The 18,974-nt window shown below is 43.7% G+C and overlaps 2 protein-coding genes across 2 annotated transcripts in view; one reads left to right on the forward strand and one right to left on the reverse strand.

Annotated features, from left to right (window-relative positions):
* Positions 1–3,397, reverse strand: part of LOC113165437 (serine/arginine repetitive matrix protein 2-like) — a 33,412-nt gene extending 30,015 nt beyond the window's left edge. The window contains exons 1-2 of the mRNA XM_026364894.1: positions 3,272–3,397; positions 3,124–3,162 (exon numbers count right to left, since the gene is read on the reverse strand). Of these exons, the coding sequence (XP_026220679.1) occupies positions 3,124–3,160 (37 nt within the window). The 5' untranslated portion in view covers positions 3,161–3,162; positions 3,272–3,397. The remainder of the gene's footprint in view (positions 1–3,123; positions 3,163–3,271) is intronic.
* Positions 3,398–7,873: 4,476 nt separating this feature from the next.
* On the forward strand, positions 7,874–13,248 carry LOC113165436 (fibulin-7). The gene is made up of 7 exons (XM_026364893.1): positions 7,874–7,954; positions 9,461–9,611; positions 9,995–10,165; positions 10,257–10,565; positions 10,640–10,777; positions 10,853–10,988; positions 12,807–13,248. The coding sequence occupies exons 1-7, from the start codon at positions 7,874–7,876 to the stop codon at positions 13,165–13,167; spliced, it is 1,347 nt and encodes a 448-aa protein (XP_026220678.1). The 3' UTR covers positions 13,168–13,248.
* Positions 13,249–18,974: the final 5,726 nt, after the last annotated feature.

Below are 18,974 nucleotides of genomic sequence, written 5' to 3' on the forward strand. Positions count from 1 at the left end.
CAGTGAGCTGCACGGGTGATTGTGAATCATGGACTGAGTGATTACAGCTATTTGCCTGCTTATTGCTTTGCATTGTTTGGACGACATATCAGCTTCACAGGGAGGTGGGGAAAGATGGAGGAGACAGAGAAGAGAGAAATTAGAAAGGAGGGGAGTAAGAGAGCGATGACAGGACAATTTCACACCCTCGTGGTTATTGGTTTTCAAAGTGTGGCAGGAAACCCAGAGCAGAGTCCGGCTGCTGGGTTCTGATGGACGATGACTTCTCCCCATTGTTTCTGACTGTTTGTGATGAAGAGTTCGTTTTGATGCACAGAAACTGAACTTCTGAAATATTCAGAGTCTATTTAAGTGTTAATTTTAACCAACGACAGATCAGTGACTTTATTTATCCTCAGTGCAACATGTTTGTGAGTCGCGACGTAACGGATCATCTGACTCACTGGACAGAATTAAAGATGACAACACTAAATGCCAATTCCTAAATGTCCAGTTGGACAACAACACAGGGAGATCAACCCAAACTGAGCGATGCTGAGAAGTGGAGACTGTTTGAGGAGGAGAAGGAGTAAAGCTGAGCTGCAGATGTGATTAGTGCACATTTACACTGACTCTAATTATTATTAAATATCATTCACACAGATCGATGCAGTCGACTTCTGTTGAAAGTGTCGTGTTTGATGCTGATAGATGTAAAATCTGAGAATTATTTTGAAGCACATGTAAAATTACACTAAAGTGGATGAAGTCATATTAGTGTTTAACTAAAAAAAACAACAACATCATCAGAATGAAAAATAATAACCTGTCATCATCATTAAAGGAAAATGTTTCAGGTTAGAATCGTTTCAGTGAACATGTCTTAATAAAATTTAAACTTTTAGTGCTCAAAGCTGCTGATCAGGAGACAAAAGTGTGATTCTCATATCAGCCGAATTTGAATCTCTGTGAGACGGAGTCATGTTCGACACGTAGCACAGATACAGTCCAGTCTGAAGGAGATCGTTTGTTTGTCTCTGCTGTTCACTGAAGACATTTGGAGTGAAGATCAAAAGATGGACGCTATGAGCCCCAAAGATGGAGGAGATGATGCTTCTGTTTGCTGCTCACCTCAATGCATTACACATGAGAAGACGGTAGAAACATAGAAATCAGAGAGTTTTCTATGAGGTGAGAGGAACATCGGACACAGACAAAAGAAATGAACCACTGATGTACTGAGCAACAAACAGAGAACAGGCAACATGCTTCATTTACTTTGGAGCCTCCAAAATGACCATTAAAATAAATCAACATAAACGATTAAATAAAAACTGAACTCCTGAATTTCTAGTGAACCTCACAACAGAGGAACCTTTAGACATGTTGTTCCACAGTAGCTCCAGTGTGGCTCATTTCTTCCCTCACTCGGCTACATTCAGAAGTTCCAGCAGTAAAATGATAGAATCGAGTTTCAGAGTCGCCTCTTCACACACTGCTGATCGCAGCAGCCACATTCAGCCACTCTGACAAAATCTAACTCCAATGTTTTCAAAGGACGACGAGGACGTGAGCGCTGACATTTCAACGATTTGGTGGCTGAATGAACAGAACCTTGAACCTTGGAGGATGAAGCTGGTGCTGGTGTGTGAGCATCGCTGCTTCATCCAAATCCAACATGTCAGTGATCTGTGCTCCTGTGAGGAGACGCTTCCTCCCATCACAAATCAATATCACGTCACATTTCACCCATTCCAAACTAACTAACCTGGTGTTTCTGAGATATGACGCACATCCTCATCCTCATCTTTAGTTTATTTTACCACGACTTTTTACTTGATGTCTAACTCTCATGTCAGGAGCAGCTTGTATCTCTAACTCAGCTCATAAGACTCCACATGTCATCACTCTCTTCTGGTTCTTTGCTGCTACCAGCTCCATCCTGTGCCTCTCACTGTCACCGTGACTGTTTCACCCAAATTCTGGAGGATTTCCTGAATCCTCAGACTCTTCAGCTCGTCAGATTTAAAAAATAATCTGGTTTAGTCCATTTGCGAGGTCACAACTTTCTCTCTGCACAAATGAAGATGGCGACAGTCGAGCGTGTGTTTAGGAAAAACTATGGATCCAAACTATAAAGACAAATGATAAAACTACTTTACCTCCTTGAACAGCAGCATTATCTTTGTTATCACACGAGAAACAGAAACCGAATGTTAGCAGCTTCAGGACTGACGACGTCTCTTCGATCTACTGTGATTAAACGTGAAGAATGGTTGCCGCTGCGTGGATCATGTTCCTTTAACTGATTTTACTTCACAATAGATCAACACAAACATCTTTTCACGTACTTGTGTGGATCCTTACCAAGCCCTTTAACCTTTAGCCTAAAACGAAGCATTAACCTTGAACCCTCAGGTGATCTGAACTGATGAAGGATTAATATCATCAACTAACAGCTGCACCGTGCTGCACCGTGCTGCACCGCGTCCCTCTTATTCTCCTGTACAGTAACACGGCAGCGTTTCACTGAACCACAAAGACGTGTTCTGTGATGTATTCAACTGTATTTCTACTCAGAAAGTACTTTTCTCCTTTGACCCGTCTCTGTGCAGCTCTAACATCAGTCTCATCTCCTTCACACTTGTCTGTAGTGCTGCACGTGTTTCTCTAAAAAACACATTTTAAAGGAGCCTTGTTAAAACTGTTTGTGTTCGTTTTAAATAAATGAGGATTATCACATCAAACTTCCCGCTCCGTTCAGATCCAGCCCCCACTTTCCAAAACTTTTAACATGGTCCCAAAAGGCACAAAAGCAGAAAAACACACACACACACTCTGCCCTATTGTCATGTGGTGTTACACAGGTTACAGAGATTATACAGATTATACAGGTTACACAGATTATACAGGTTATACAGGTGCACTCTGCAGGTTTGTGCTGCACATTTTCATTTTGTTTTATTTCATCAGATGAAGCTGACGCTGCCTATGTAAAATCACAGACATGAAAACTTAAAATCACATGTGCATGCAACACACACACACACGCCCATCTCTGTAGGATCTTATAATGCGTGTGTGTGTGTGTGTGTGTGTGTGTGTGTGTGTGTGTGTGTGTGTGTGTGTGTGTGTGGTACTTACGTCTGTCTAGGTGACAGTCACTCCTGAAATGAGTCATTACTAGACAAGAAGAAGAAGAGGAGCTGATGAATAAAGCCTCAGTGTGTGTGAGAGACTGAATCCCTGCTCACTGACACACACACACACACACACAGGCGGCGGCTCGTACCATCTAACTCTCCACTGAGGGGGGTGGAGGACGGGGGTCGGTCCAATAATCTGTAGGAAAGGGGGAGAGGCAGTGAGAGTGAAGCACAGATATGAGGGAGGTGAAGTAAGGAACTAAGGTAGACGGAGGGCAGTAATACTTCATTTATCCTGCACATTGAGTTTCACTGATTCTCAGTATTTGTCCTGCCACGCCCCCTGGTGGATGATAGTCATGTCATGACACACACTACACCCCCCCTTCAGTGTTTTTTTATATTGTCATAGTACATTTAAACTGTTCCTACATCAGGATAACTCAGGATGTGGTTTTTATTTTCAGCAGTTGTCCATCAGCCTGCAGCATCCTACAAACCATTTGAGGCGACAGCCTCATATAATAAAAGATAAAACATATTATATTATTATGTATTTAACACATTTGTTGACATCATTTCATATTTGCTCGGTCATAATTTCAGTGTCTTGAAAATAATAAAAAATAAAGAAAAAACACTGAAGGACAAGTTGTGTGTGGTGATGTGTCATTTATAATAAATACATATAAAGCTGGCTGCTTGTTTTCAACAGGATTTTAACTACACTGCAGAATTTAGCATCTTTTGTCAAAGCTGTTTCTGTTCTGATGAGTCGGAGGGAGAAGAGGCTCCACCGGCCCGGACAAACCAGCTGCCATCTAACTCGGCTTTAATTAGAAAATCCATTAAATGATTTCATTTTAATTAAAGCTGTCCTATCTAATTAAGATACGATGATGAGGAGAGCGCCGGCGTCTCCTGGGCTTCCTTATTTATCTTGGAGTTAACCTGTGTCAGCGCTCGGCCTCCCAGCATGCATTTCAATGAGGCTGTGAACAGGGTTCAACTCCCGGTTACTACGTCACTATGATTCTTTCTTTTCACACAATATCCCAGAAAACACTTAAGAGAATTTCTTCCATTTTTGGTACAAACACCATTTTGGACTCAGTGATGATAAAAGGTTAAAGGTCAAAGTCGTTCTTGTTTATCCCTACACCACACTGTGTGTAAACTTCAGTGATTCTAGTTTCTCTCTTATTACACAGATTATTTTATTTTTGAAATAGTCTGATAATGGTTCTACTGATTCTTGAGAACATAGTTCTAGTTTTAGTTTATTAACATTTCTATACTGTTTTCTATTGACTGAGTACAGAGTGATGCTGTGTTACATACAACACAAACTCCAACAAACATGACTCTCACAAGCTGCTTGACTGAAACTGAGAATCAGCTTTGTTGTCACATCAGTGAACTTTCATGTGGTGAAGTAAGAATCAGAGCTTCAAACTGTAATCAGTGACTTCACCTACATAAACAATCATTTTCCAAAATACAGCTCAGGAAATGTTTCTGTGATTCAAACATCTGCTGCATGTTACTGCTGTTTCTGCAGGACTGGAGCGTCACCTGGTGGAGATCAGGGGCACTGCACCAACAGTCACACACACACACACACACACACACAAAACATCCTGCTAGGATTCATAAATCATTCATTTATATAAATCTGCTTGGGACAGAGCAGCAGCCGGGAGCCTGGTTCCAACTAAAGTACAGAACTATCTTATATTATCTTAAAGGCTTATTTCTCTGTACTGACAGTGATTTTGATTGACATCAGTTCTGACCAATCAGGAACAAGCAGTGTTGTGCTCACCTTTTCGTTTCTTTTACTAAATCAGGTAAAGGTACCGTGTTTGTGTGTGAACATTCACATAATGAGCCTGAACGTTTGTGAATCCTTCAGATTTTCCTATTTCTTCTTAAATAATGACTTTAATTAAAAAACTGGAACAAAGCCTTCAACAGAACAACACCAGGGAGGTTTGGAGGAGCATGAGGACCATCACTGGCTACAAGTCCAGCAGCCAGGAGACTGTGGGGACTGTGGACTGAGCCAATGAATTGAATAATTTCTTCAATCGATTCCAGGCTGATCCACTGAGCCCACTTCAGTTCACTACCTGCTCCTCAGTCCCTCCCCCACACGACTCAGCCACCACCCTAACAATCTCAGCTGAGCAGGTGAGAAGAGAGCTGCACAGGCTTCACCCCACAAAGGCTGCAGGTCCTGATGGAGTCAGCCCAAGGGTGCTGAAAGCCTGTGCTCCTCAGCTATGTGGTGTTCTCCAGCACATCTTCAATCTCAGCCTGCATCTGGAGAGAGTTCCTCTAGGGTGGAAAAAGTCGTGCCTTGTTCCAGTGAATAAGACGCCACGTCCCTCAATGACTTCAGACCAGTGGCTCTGACATCACACATCATGAAGGCTTTTGAGAGGCTGATCCTGGAGTCCCTCCGACCTCTGGTCAAACCCTCACTTGATCCCCTCCAGTTTGCTTATCAACCCCATATTGGAGTGGATGACGCCATCATACATCTCCTCCATCGCACCTACACCCACCTGGACAAGCCTGGGGGCTTAGTGAGGATCATGTTCTTTGATTTCTCCAGTGCATTCAACACCATCCGGCCTGCACTGCTGGGAGAGAAATTAAAAAACATGCAGGTCAACACTCCCCTGATTTCCTGGATCATGGACTACCTCACCAACTGGCCACAGTACGTCCGCCTGCAGAACTGTATGTCTGACACTGTGGTCTGTAGCACAGGTGATCCACAGGGGACAGTTCTGTCTCCATTCCTCTTCACCCTGTACACCTCAGACTTTAGGTACAACTCAGAGTCCTGTCATCTTCAGAAGTTCTCTGATGACTCTGCAGTTGTAGAATGTATTGGGGGTGGAGATGTCACAGAGTACCGTGGAGTGGTGGACAGTTTTGTTGACTGGTGTGGACTCAACCATCTGCAGGAAATCTGGGAGTCCTGTCATCCCTCTCTCTATACAGGAGGAGGAGGTGGAGGTCGTGTCCGAGTACAAATACCTGGGAGTGTACTTGGACAACAAACTGGACTGGACCAAAAACTCATCAGCATTGTACAGGAAGGCTCAGAGCCGGATGTACTTCCTGAGGAGACTCAGGTCCTTCAACGTCTGCAGCACCATGCTGCGGATGTTTTATGAGTCTGTGGTTCCAGTGTCATCTTTTATGCTGTGGTCTGCTGGGGCAGAAACATGAAGGTGGCAGACACTAACAGACTAAACAAACTGATCAGGAGGGCTGGCTCTGTTCTGGGGGTGGAGCTGGACCCTCTACATGTTGTGGCTGAAAGGAGGATGCTGTACAAACTCCTCTCAGTCCTGGACAACCCCTCCCACCCACTGCACAGTGTGTTGGTTGGACAGAGGAGCACGTTCAGCCAAAGATTTATTAACATTAAATGTTCCACACAGCGCCACAGGAGATCCTTTCTAACTGTGACCATCCTTCTGTACAATTCCTCCCCCCTCTGTAAGGTGTGGGGGAAGTTAAACTGTCATATACTTGCTGTGAATCTATATATTTTGACCCAGTTTCATTTATCTATTTTACATATTCTGTATATATACAGTTTTTCTGTATTGATGTTATTGTGTATTGATGTTATTGTGTATTGATGTTATTGTATATTTACGTTTGTGTATTTATGTCGGTGTTGGATCTTTCCTGGTTGTGGTTCATTTTCTTTCTGTCTGTTTTGAGAACTATGGTAATGAGGCAAAACAATTTCCCTCTGGGATCAATAAAGTTTTTTGAATCTTGAATCTTGAATGAACCTTTGGGGAAATTAAACCAATGATGCTCGAGATGATTGATACGTTTGGGGGAGAGACGACGTGTTTGTAAAAATCTGTCTTAAGATCATGTTGATGTTCTTTCAGTTGTTCTTTTCATGTTTGTTGTCCTTAAAAACTGAATCTTTAAAAAGATGCTGACCGTCATGGACTAAACACAGAACAGTTCACTCACATCTAAACGTCTCATCTGGAGGAATCTACAGAGTCAAAATCCCAAAGTTTATTTGCTTTTCTCAAATCCACAAACTTCTAAGGACATTCAAGGAGTCATGTCCAGGAGAGCTGGAACCTTCCTACAGGAGATTACAGTGACTGTTCATACTCTGCCATTATCATGCCACATATATGAGTTTATTTCAGTTCAAGTTTGGACTCGCAGCAGCTGCAGGGTTCTTTTAGGAACCCCCCCACCCCCACCCCCCAGCTTTTACTCCTGGATCCCTGCAGCTCTTTTTTTCTAGTGTGGGGGGGTCCCTGCCCTGTCATTTAGGAGCCACAGGACATTATCCTGCAACACAACAGGTTTAAGGTTTAAAATAAAGTGGGAGCTGCTGCAATTGGAGCAGGAGCCACATTCCTGAATGTGAAACAGTCAGATGATGATTAAAAGACGCTGCTGCCAGCTGACTGCTCCTTATAATTTGTGAATCTATTTCTGGGGATGCTGATGGATCCAGAAAAAGTGAAAGTGTGTTCCAGATGTGGGAGCTCCTCCAAAATATCTAACCGAGTGGGAGGGTGGAGGTGGAGGAGGGGAGGCCGCGAGCCGAGGAGAAATCTGACAAGTGCCCTCGAAAAGAAGCAGGAGGAGAGGAGGTCATTTGGTTTTGGTGCAGCGGTGGAGGAGCTGCAGACGCAGAGAGCTGAACAACAGACAGACGAGTGTCGATCAGCAGCAAGACGATGGAGCTTCTGTTCAGGACGGAGGCTGTTGGAGTCGTCGTGTTGATGCTGTGTCTTCAGAGCTCAGTTTCCTCTGCTCAGGTGAGAACATGTGAAAGGACAGAGTATGTTAGAGCTTCTCCTCTGTGTGTCGAACTCCAAAGGTCAGAGGAGGAAAAATCTCTTTTTGTTGGACTGTTTATAACTCGGCTCGATATTTAAACAAGAAAACACAGGTTTTAAAAGTTGAATTTAACTGAATCATTTTATTTTCTCGTATTGAAGTTGATGTTTTTAAACCACTCAGGTTGTATTTGTTTTAAAAATGATCTGATCCTCACGCAAAGTACTGGAAATTTAATTTGTGATTTTACATTTGAATTTTGTTTCATTCTCATATGGTGACAAACTCTGAAATGTGTGTTTTCACTATGTTTTTATTCTTTTTTTTTTTTTTCCAGGAAATTCTTCTTTAAGTTCTAATATGAGTTAAATACACAACAGGTATCGTAAACTGTAGTCGATTAAAGAACACAGAACTTCTGTCAGTGAGTTAGAACAGTTGAAATGCTCCATGGTTCTGATTTCACTTCACTAGTTACAGGACAAACTGTATTTTATGAGCATGGGTCAGTGAAAAGAAAGATTTTGTTCCTTCAGTAATGATTTTCTTTGTACCATGAAGATAAAATCGGCCGCTGTTGGTTTATCATGCGCTGCAGCACACTGTAAATATCTTATGATAAAAGAAAATATTAAAATATATAAGCACATATTTAGCTTGTTAATGGCTTTGTAATGGAGGCTTTTAATGTGAAAGCAGCAGGAAGTCAATTGTTTTAAACCAGATTATTAAATTCCAGTTATGAGCTATAAACCTTCAGTTATAACTTCCTCTCAGTTTGTTGACGGTGAATTCAAAACGTCGTTTTTAGGACAAACCAGAAATACGGTTTCTACTTTCATAGTGACCTCTGCAGTTTAACATGTTGAACTCGACTTCACCGAGTCGCTGACTGTGACAAACGGCAGAGAGACGCCTCATAAACACAATTATGTCGTGTTCAGTTTAATGTGGAGCTGCCACAGTGAGGTCAGCGCTGTTCACCCAGATGTTACAGCTGTGAAAACCTCCAAGTACAGAACTCACATCTGCAGACTGGAGTCTGGAGTAATTCAGAGTTATTCAAACCCTTCTCTCACTGCACTGTACACAGTTCAGTAATGTTAAATGGTTTGTAGTAATCGTGCTGAACAAGTATTGTCCTCACAATATACCTGAAACTGGTGATGTAGGCAGCATGTCAACGTTCTGGATGACCCAGAATTCAGCTTGAGAGCTGCCAATAAACAGAAGAAGAAGAAGAAGAAGAAGAAGAAGAAGAAGAAGAAGAAGAAGAGGAAGTGTGTGGACATCTGAAATATTAGACTTTTAGTTTCAACATGCACTGTTGAGCCTGTTTCTATGTGTCTGTGAGACAAAGTATTCGTTCACTTCAAGATGTTTGATTCTGTGGTTTCTGGAACCGGTTCTCTGTTGGTCACAAAACCTCGAAACCAACCACAGCTTCATGAAACCAAACGTCTGACTCTGTGTCCCTTCTACAGGATTGTCCATCTACTCACGACCTGCTGAACTCGCTGCGACAGGTGGAGAAGATGCTGGTGGTGCACGAGGCGTCGTACCAGCAGGGTCTCCGCTCGCTCAGGAAGAAGATCAGTGCTCTGCATAACAGCACCATGGCGATCTTCAAGGCCGGCAAGAACGGTGAGGAACGACCCCTCAAATCAAACCATCCTGTTAGAACATTATATCCTGAAAGTGTCCAGCTCCACATTTTAACAGGCGACTGTCTTATTTAACAACTCATCTACATCAGCAGCCATTTTCCTAACATGACTCAAACACACCAAAACTGGAAGAAATACCCAGCATGCAACTGGCATGTGTCTTGGTAGAAGAACTATATTTTACTCATTGCTGCCACCATGTGACCAGCATTTGTAATGACATGCGAACCTCTGGCAGCACACTTCTATAATATACATATTAATTAATATTCTAATTAAGACGATTAAGAAGCGCAGCAGTTTGAGGGACATCAGCTCAGGAGGTCAATGAACTGTCTGTCTGCTCCGCAGCATCCTGCCCCAAACCCGAGGCCCCCGCTCACGGCCGCAGACTGGGCAGGGTGTTCGGCGTCGGACACGAGATCCACTTCCTGTGCAAACCCGGCTATGAGCTGATTGGTCCACGGACCCGAGTGTGTCTGGACTCTCTGAAGTGGAGCGGCCAGCAGCCGATGTGCAGGCGTGAGTCCGACAAACATCCGGCGCTGGTTGATCAGCAGCTGCTGAGTCCAGTTCTGTTCGCTCAACTGTTGGTTTCATCTTTTCTTTTCAGGCTTCAACAGCTCTGACAACTCTCTGGCCTCCTTCACTCCTGCTGCTCCATCTTCCTCCACCTCCACCTCCACCTCCTCCTCTTCATCCTCCTCATCCTTCCCCGCCTCCGCTGCACTGTTAGCATCATCCTCCTCCTCCTCCTCCTCCTCAGCATCTTCACCCTCTACCCCCTCCTCCTCATCACCCACATCTTCCTCCCCCACCGCCTCTGTCCGACCATCTCACTGCACTCACTTTCTCGGCTCCACCCGCTGCACCTGTGATGTGGGTTTCACCATATCAGGCCGTGACAACAACATCTGCACAGGTAACTGTAAATATCGACATCTAAACGAGGGTCTGGTTGACCCTCGACCTCTAACCGTCCTGTGTGTGTTTCAGATATCGATGAGTGTCGTCTGTTTCCTCTCGGGCAGCCCGGGCGTCTCTGCGTCCATCAGTGTGTAAACACTCCCGGCAGCTTCCACTGCTTCTGTCCAGTTGGGTATGACCTCGCTAGGGACGGCCGCAGCTGCACAGGTCAGAGTTCAAAAGTCATCCAGTTGAGGTTGGACTTACTGTGGCGCTGACCGTGTGCTCTTATTTTTTATTCAGACGTCAACGAGTGTGAAAACCAGAGGAACAACTGCACAGTGAACCAGATCTGCGTCAACACCAACGGAGGTTTCCAGTGTGTGACGGTGGAGTGTCCTCAGATGAAAAACGCCACGTACATCAAGACGTCACCAACGTAAGAGCACAAGAGAGGAAATCCTCCTTCAGCAGATTCTGATCAGCTCCTGCAGCTGCAGCGTAGTTACTTCACAAACCTTATCAGACGTGTCTGAGCTCCAGTAGCTGCCTCTGCCTAGGTCAAAGGTCAAAAAAACGGGCACATAAATAACATGTCAGGGCTTGTGGAAAGTTTAGCATGAGAACAACTGAGTTATAACTGAGGTTCCAGTATCAAACTGGACACGTGTTACTCTGAACAATTAATTTTCTCACCTTGAAGTTGCTAAGAAATTTTAAACTGGGATAAAAGCTTCGAACTTGACCCTCAGACAGTTTACAGAACCAGAATCAGAGTTTCTCCGAGTTCTGACGTGAAACTTTCTCTCGACACTGAAACATTTAGTGGTTCTTTGTCAGTCTCCTGTTTGCTGGTTAATTAACAGACTAACTATATTCAAATCCACAGTGGAATCATAAGAGAACAATTAAAACAAACAAAGCGAGCAGAGAAGGGATGAAGGAGAAGAACGGAAACAAAGCAGAGAGAAAACCAGAAACCTCTCCCCCCAAACACAAAGACTCCGATAAAATGTAAATGACAGGGACGAGGATTTGGAAACAATGAGTTTCACCTCCGTGTCGCCCACTTCCTTTCTCCACCCGTCAGTTAGCGTCCCTCCTCGGACAGTAACTGGGCTGGAAGTCGGTCTGAGGTTTGGCTTCAGAAGCTCTGCTGGGTTTTCAGGCGTGAAACATCTTTATAGCAGCAGGCGGGAACTGAGAGAGTTTAGTGGTGGAGGTTGGATTTAGTCCTTCAGCTGAGTGATCATCTTTCAGTCCTGTAGGGAGGATGGTGTCATGGTCACAGCCTCTGTGGGGCGAGGGTGGGGGGTTAGAGTTCAGATTCAGGTCAGGTCTAGTTCAGGCCCTCGGAGTCAGTTCATCACAGCAACGTCACCAGATGCTGATTCAAGTTTGAAAACAAACCTCCTGCACATTTATTGGGAACAAATCTGTTTTAAAGGTTTGTACTTCAATACTTTTTAAACCTGGTCGTGTATTTTTGTCTTGAGCGTTATCGAGTACTCTTTGTGTTCTTGTACTGTTTGTGTTCTTGTACTGTTTGTGTTCTTGTACTGTTTGTGTACTTGTACTGTTTGGTTTCGTTGAATATGTGACCGCTGTGTAATTTATGGATTTGATCTCACACTGTTTGAAAGTAAACACACAAACCACAATGATTCAAAGATGGAACCAGCTTTTGTTGAGTTGTTGAAGCAACAGGAAACAAAGAGGAAGCAGAAATCAATTTGAATTCCAGGCACCACAGACATCCACCCGACCGCAGCGATGTCCCACGATGCTGCTCTGCTAACGAGCTGTTGCTAACGAGGTCAAGAGCAGTTTTATATGAGGGGGGCGGAAATGTAATTTACTCCAAGTTAAAGAAGAGTGAACAGAAATAATTTAAAGTTTCCTGTTGAGCTTTTTACGTCCGCGCTGAAACATCTTAAGAACTACTGAATGGACTTTTGTTCATTCATGTCTCAGCAGACGTCCCTGAAAGCACCACGACGTCAGTGGCTCCTAATTAAATATAAAAGTGTTGGAGAAGTGAACTCCATCATCAGGTCAACGTCTTCATTTGTGGTTCAAATAGTTCAAACGCTCAGATCAGACGTGAAACAACCTTCACACCAACCTGTGTCCTGTGTTCAGACTGTATGTAGATGTTATCTGACATTAGCAGCAAGTTTGCTTTAAAAACTGCTGAATCAGTGATTTGATCAGTCAAACTCTCTGTTCAATGTTTTTGTTCTTGACTCATCTCCAGACGCTGTGAGAGGAACCCGTGCATGCTGGGAGACAAGCCGTGCACTCAGGCACCAAACTCCATCTCCTTCCACTTCCTGTCCGTGGTGTCCAACATGTCTGCCCCCCGCGTCCTCTTCCGGGTGTCGGCGGCCCGTGTGCTGGGCGACACCCTGCGTTTCGGCCTGGCCGGTGGTCGTGGACGGGGCCACTTCAGTGTGCAGCGCTCGGGCAGACAAACAGGGACCCTGCTCCTGGTGACACCCATCAACGGTCCTGCCACGCTGGAGGCCGAGGTGGAGATGAGCGAGCTGGAGCACAACACGCTGCTGGGCCGCTACCTCACCAAGGTCACGCTGTTCGTCTCTCCTTATGAGTTTTAGGGGGCGACTAGTGGAGGTGGGAGAGTGACAGTAATTCTAATAATCATCTGGGATTTGGGGCTAAATGTTTGACAAATGTTCCCCAAGAGAAGAACTGGGAGGAAAAAAAAAATACGATTTTATTATTGAAATAATTAAAAAGAAAAGTTCCACACAGAAAGACCCCCCCCCCCCCCCCCTTCATAAAATACTAGTACTTAGTAGTAGTATAAATACTGTAGTACTGCACTGTAGTTTCCTCTGCTCCGTTCCTTTATCTCACTTAAACAGCGAGAAGCATCTTTATATGATGGGAGGAGGCAGGACAGGAGAGCTCTGCATGGGGAGGTGATGGAGGTGATGGAGAGGAGGTGGGTTAAGCAATAGTAGGACTGAACGTAATGCAGCACGTGATAGAGACGCAGGCGGAGATGGTGAGTGGAGGGATTCGATTGTGGGGACAGAAACAGATGAGGAGACGAGGGACAAGATGAGTCAGCAGAAGGAACAGAACAGAGAACTGAACGCTGAGCTGATTTTAAGTTGAAGTAAAAAGACGAAGTAAAGCAGCTCTGAAGGTGCTGAAGAGTGGAGCAGGTGGACGGAGACGGATTCATCACGTGTCACTCGACAAACAGAGAAACAAAGCAGTAAAAGCACGACATCTTACTACTGTAAGTACTAATGTACAAAATACACTTCTATACAAGTACAAGTACCACAAACTATGAAAGTGAAGTTATCCGTGGTCAGAAAGGTTCAGTTATACTCTGAGGAGGAACTGATCTAAAAATGTCCTGTTAGAGTTTTAAAGTGAATAAAAACATGAACTGTGTTTGGTGATGTAATGAATGAGGAGACACTGATTACAAAATAAAAGTCCCAGCGGTTCTTTCTGGGGTTGACGGGTGGTGGGAGGGTGGAAGGGTGTCAAACCACTGAGTGCTCTTAGCCTGTTTGTAGGTAACTTACTGTAAATGTCTTTAGTCAAACTATGTATGTACATAACGTAGAGCTCAGATATCAGTGAACTGAGTTATAGAATCCATCTGTAAATGAACTGAACTGGATCCAGTTAAACTAAAGCTGCCGTCGTGTTCGTCGTTCCACCTCAACCTTCTTAGAAATGATGCTGATCACATGCAGCTCTGTGATTCTCTGACACATTTTAAAATACACGCTGCAACGAGAACTAATGAAAACACTGCATATGTTCTTATAATGAGGATTGAAGTATCATGGAAAACTGTAAATTGAAGAGATGCCCTTTGTGCCTCTGATTAAAATGTTTTCACTTTTCTATATTATGAGAAATCAGATAAAGTTTGAATCAAGAGAAACGAGAACAGTGAAGCTACATGCCGAGCGCTTCATATGGAAATATTTTTATGACATGCCATCTTCAAATTCAGATTTATTCTGGGTGGAGGAATCCTCCAAGATAAAGCACATAAAGCATTGGTTTCAATTCAAATTCAGATTAGGATAGAGCCGTACCACACCAAACAGAAACCACTATCCCACTTCATGGTCTGGGAACAATGAGCCAGTAGCTGTTCCTGTGTCAGTGTTTCCACGAGTGCACAGAGAACTCGCACCAGATTAGAAAACCTTAAAACGCTTCTGGACCTGCACCTAGTCACGTTGAATCTGAAGTTATTTCTCCAGGATAAAGAGTCATGTTTAACACTTAAAGTACCTCAACCGCCTCCATCAGTTTATTCCTATAAGTATATAGATGGACGACTGGAAACACACCCAGGAGAACCATGTACACAATATGACAGAGACAAAACAACCTTAACAATGACAGAGAGAGAGAACGACCCCCTGGAGAAGAAGAACAGAAAACATGATGCAAAACAACCACAGAGACCAAACGAGCAGAGACACAAATACATCCACAGAGAAATGTGAAGTGTCCTCAAAGACACTTTGTGATGACGCAACACAAACACAAAGACACACAAGAGGTGAAACGGTACGAAAGACGACGGCCGCTCAGTTTTTGGTCCTTCAGCTTTGGTTCAGTGTGGACGTCTCGCTCCTGTGGGTGTGATGGTGCTGGGACTGTTTCTGGATCAGTGTGTTTCACTTCCTTTTTGTTTTGTGTATTTCTGTTACTACGCTCTGTTCACTGACTGTTCAACACACAATAAACATATTTAACCCAACGTCGAGTCGCGTGCAGGTTGAATTCAATTCAATTTTATTTGTATAGCATCAAATTACAACGGACGTCATCTCAAGCCCTATACAGTGTTTAAGGTTTAAGACCTTACAAAATCCAGTCTAGTCTTACAGTGAGGGAAAAAATTATTTGAACCCCAGCTGATTTTGTAAGTTTGCCCACTAACAAAGAAATGATCAATCTATAATTTCAATGGTAGGTGTATTTGAACAGTGAGACACAACAATGACAAAAAAAATCCAGAAAAATGCTTTTCAAAAAGAGTTATAAATTAATTTGCATTTCCACGAAGGAAAGAAGTATTTGATCCCTTCGAAAAACGTGCTTTAGTACTTGGTGGCAAAACCTTTGTTGGCAATCACAGAGGTCAGCCGTTTCTTGTAGTTGGCCACAAGGTTTGCACACATCTCAGGGGGGATTTTGGCCCACTCCTCTTTGCAGATCCTCTCCAATGTTTGGCAACTCGAACCTTCAGCTCCCTCCACAGATTTTCTATGGGATTAAGGTCTGGAGACTGACTAGGCCACTCCATGACCTTAATATGCTTCTTCTTGAGCCAGTGATTTGTTGCCTTAGCCGTGTGTTTTGGATCATTGTCATGCTGGAGTACCCAACCACGACCCTTTTCAATGCCCTGACTGAGGGAAGGAGGTTCTCACCCAACATTTGACGGTACATGGCCCCATCCATCCTCCCTTTGATGCGGTGCAATTGTCCTGTCCCCTTGGCAGAAAAACACCCCCAAAGCATAATGTTTCCACCTCCATATTTGACAGTGGGGATGGTGTTTTTGGAGTCATAGGCAGCCTTCCTCCTCCTCCAAACACAGCGAGTTGAGTTGATGCCAAAGAGCTCGATTTTGGTCTTATCTGACCACAACACTTTCACCCAGTCTTCCTCTGAATCAGTCAGATGTTCAGTGGCAAACTTCAAACGGGCCTGTAGATGGGCTTTCTTGAGCAGGGGGACCTTGCGGGCACAGCAGGATTTCAGTCCTTCACGGCGTAGTGTGTTACCAACTGTTTTTTTGGTGACTATGGTCCCAGCTGCCTTGAGATCATTGACAAGTTCCTCCCGAGTGGTTCTTGGCTGATTCCTCACCGTTCTCATTATCATTGAAACTCCACGAGGTGAGATCTTGCATGGAGCTCCAGACCAAGGGAGATTGGCAGTTAATTTATGTTTCTTCCATTTGCGAATAATTGCACCAACTGTTGTCACCTTCTCACCCAGCTGCTTGGCGATGGTCTTGTAGCCCATTCCAGCCTTGTGTAGGTCCACAATCTTGTCCCTGACATCCTTGGAAAGCTCTTTGGTCTTGGCCATGGTGAAGAGTTTGGAATCTGGATTGATTGATTGCTTCTGTGGACAGGTCTCTTTTATACAGGTAACGAGCTGAGAGGGCTGCCAATGTCAGCTCGTTACCTGTATAAGATCCACCTGGGAGCTAGAGATCTTGCTGACGGATAGGGGATCAAATACTTATTTCCTTCATGGAAATGCAAATTAATTTATAACTCTTTTTGAAACGCATTTTTCTGGATTTTTTTTGTCATTGTTGTGTCTCACTGTTCAAATAAACCTACCATTGAAATTATAGCCTGATCATTTCTTTGTTAGTGGGCAAACTTACAAAATCAGCTGGGGTTCAAATAATTTTTTCCCTCACTGTAAATGTAGAGACGGTGTCTGCCTCCCGAACCTGAACTGGGAGCTGGTTCCACAGGAGAGGGGCTTGGTAGCTAAAGGCTCTGCCTCCCATTCTACATTTGGAAACTCTAGGAACCACAAGTAAACCTGCAGTCTGAGAACGGAGAGTTCTGCTTGGAAGATATGGAACTATGAGGTCTTTAAGATAAGATGGAGCCTGATTATTAAGAGATTTATAAGTGAGGAGAAGAATTTTAAAATCAATTCTGGATTTCACAGGGAGCCAATGAAGAGAAGCTAACGTAGGAGAAATATGATCTCTCTTACTAATTCCAGTCAGAACTCTGGCTGCAGCATTTTGGATTAACTGGAGGCTCTTTAATGAGTTATTGGGACATCCCATTAATAAGGAATTACAATAGTTCAGTCTGGAAGTGACAAATGTATGGACTAGTTTTTCAGCATCACTTTGGGACAGGATGCTCCTGATTCTAACAATGTTCCTTGAATGTCCCGTGTTGACTGTAAATTCTCCTTAAAGGTATTTTTAGATGTTTTGAGACATTTAAGTCGTAAAGTGAAGCTGCGAGCTCGACGTGTTTTGGTCTGTCAGACTGAAGAATTTAACACAGAGGTGAGAGACAGCCTGTAGACTCCACAGTCCAGACAGAACACACACATGCAGTCGTATGTATTTACACCATGTGTCTGCAGACAAACACACACGCACACACACACACACACGCACGGCTGCATGACCTGAGCCACACACAGGCAAACAGTGTGTGACCCAGAATGCGAGGTCAGCTCTGTTCCAGACTTAGCATGTTCACACGTGTGTGAGGACGGATTGTAGACAGTGGTAGAAAGTAACTAAGTACTGTACTTAAATCCAGTTTGAGGTACTTGTACTGGGTATTTCCAGGTTCATGTTACTCTGACTGCACTAAAATCACTAAATACAGGTTAATACAGTTTATTAGTGTTTGCTGTAACTAAAACATTTGGTTTAAGGTCTAAAGGTGAAAGTCAGAATCTTTATAAAGTGAGGAGCAAAAGTTTTGGAACACGTGACGGACTTCCTGTTACCCAGGGGTGTCTTCAGACAACTTGCTCCATGACGAAGCAGCGTTTGTGATGCTGCAGACATTTAGAAAACTTTTCTTTCAGTGTTCGACTTTTTGGCCCAGTTTAGGATCCAACATATCTTCTGTCCGTCCATGCCCCTCTACACATCGTGTAGGCACCACAGCTGGTTGTTCTCTGGTTCTACACCCCGTCGTAGAAGATCAGACTAGAACTCAACATTGTTTTTGTCTCAAGTGAAACAACAACAACTGCAGTAACACCGTTTTATCATCATGTACAAATCTAACTATAGAAACTTGACTTTGCTCTATAGAGACAACTACAACAATGGCAACGTGAATAAATGCAGTGAGACTTATTGTCTGACAACAGTGAGTTGTTTCCTCTGAATAAATTAAAGGACGTGTTTCTGGTTAACTACAACTTACAAACTCTACTATTCACACCACCATTGTTTCGGTCTTTCTCCCTGCAGCTGGTGGTTTTGGCTCACGTCAATACGATGTGAAAAATATTCTGCTTTTGCGACCTGGAGGTCGTCGATCACAAACCGTGTCAGGTTGGTTTCCATTTAGTTATTTAATTCACATCATCACGATATCGAGGCAGATGTGAAATCCAGCAATGCTGCGCTGCACCCACGGACAGATGAGGAGACGGTGAGTCAAACTGAAACCATCATTAATTACCGGTCTGTCATTTTAGTTTATGGTCGTTTGTGTCGGTCTTATGCTACAAACCAGCTTAATTCAGGTAGGAAATCACCATCATCCATATGCTTAATGAAAATGACCTTTAGTGCGTCGTGGTCCAATCCACACAATACTTCTTAATTTAAGCTTGTTAAATACAAACCAAGTGTTTTTCAGATGGTTATGAAAGAAAGAGGACAGCAGAA

Source organism: Anabas testudineus, chromosome 6 (genome assembly GCF_900324465.2).
Source record: "Anabas testudineus chromosome 6, fAnaTes1.2, whole genome shotgun sequence".
NCBI classification, from domain to species: Eukaryota; Metazoa; Chordata; class Actinopteri; order Anabantiformes; family Anabantidae; genus Anabas; species Anabas testudineus.

Coding starts and splice junctions, on each gene's coding strand:
- LOC113165436 (XM_026364893.1), top strand. CDS start 7,874: ATGGAGCTTCTGTTCAGGACGGAGGCTGTTGGAGTCGTCGTGTTGATG. Junction 9,612..9,994: donor CATGGCGATCTTCAAGGCCG/GCAAGAACGGTG, acceptor TCTGCTCCGCAG/CATCCTGCCCCAAACCCGAG. Junction 10,778..10,852: donor GGACGGCCGCAGCTGCACAG/GTCAGAGTTCAA, acceptor TTTTTTATTCAG/ACGTCAACGAGTGTGAAAAC.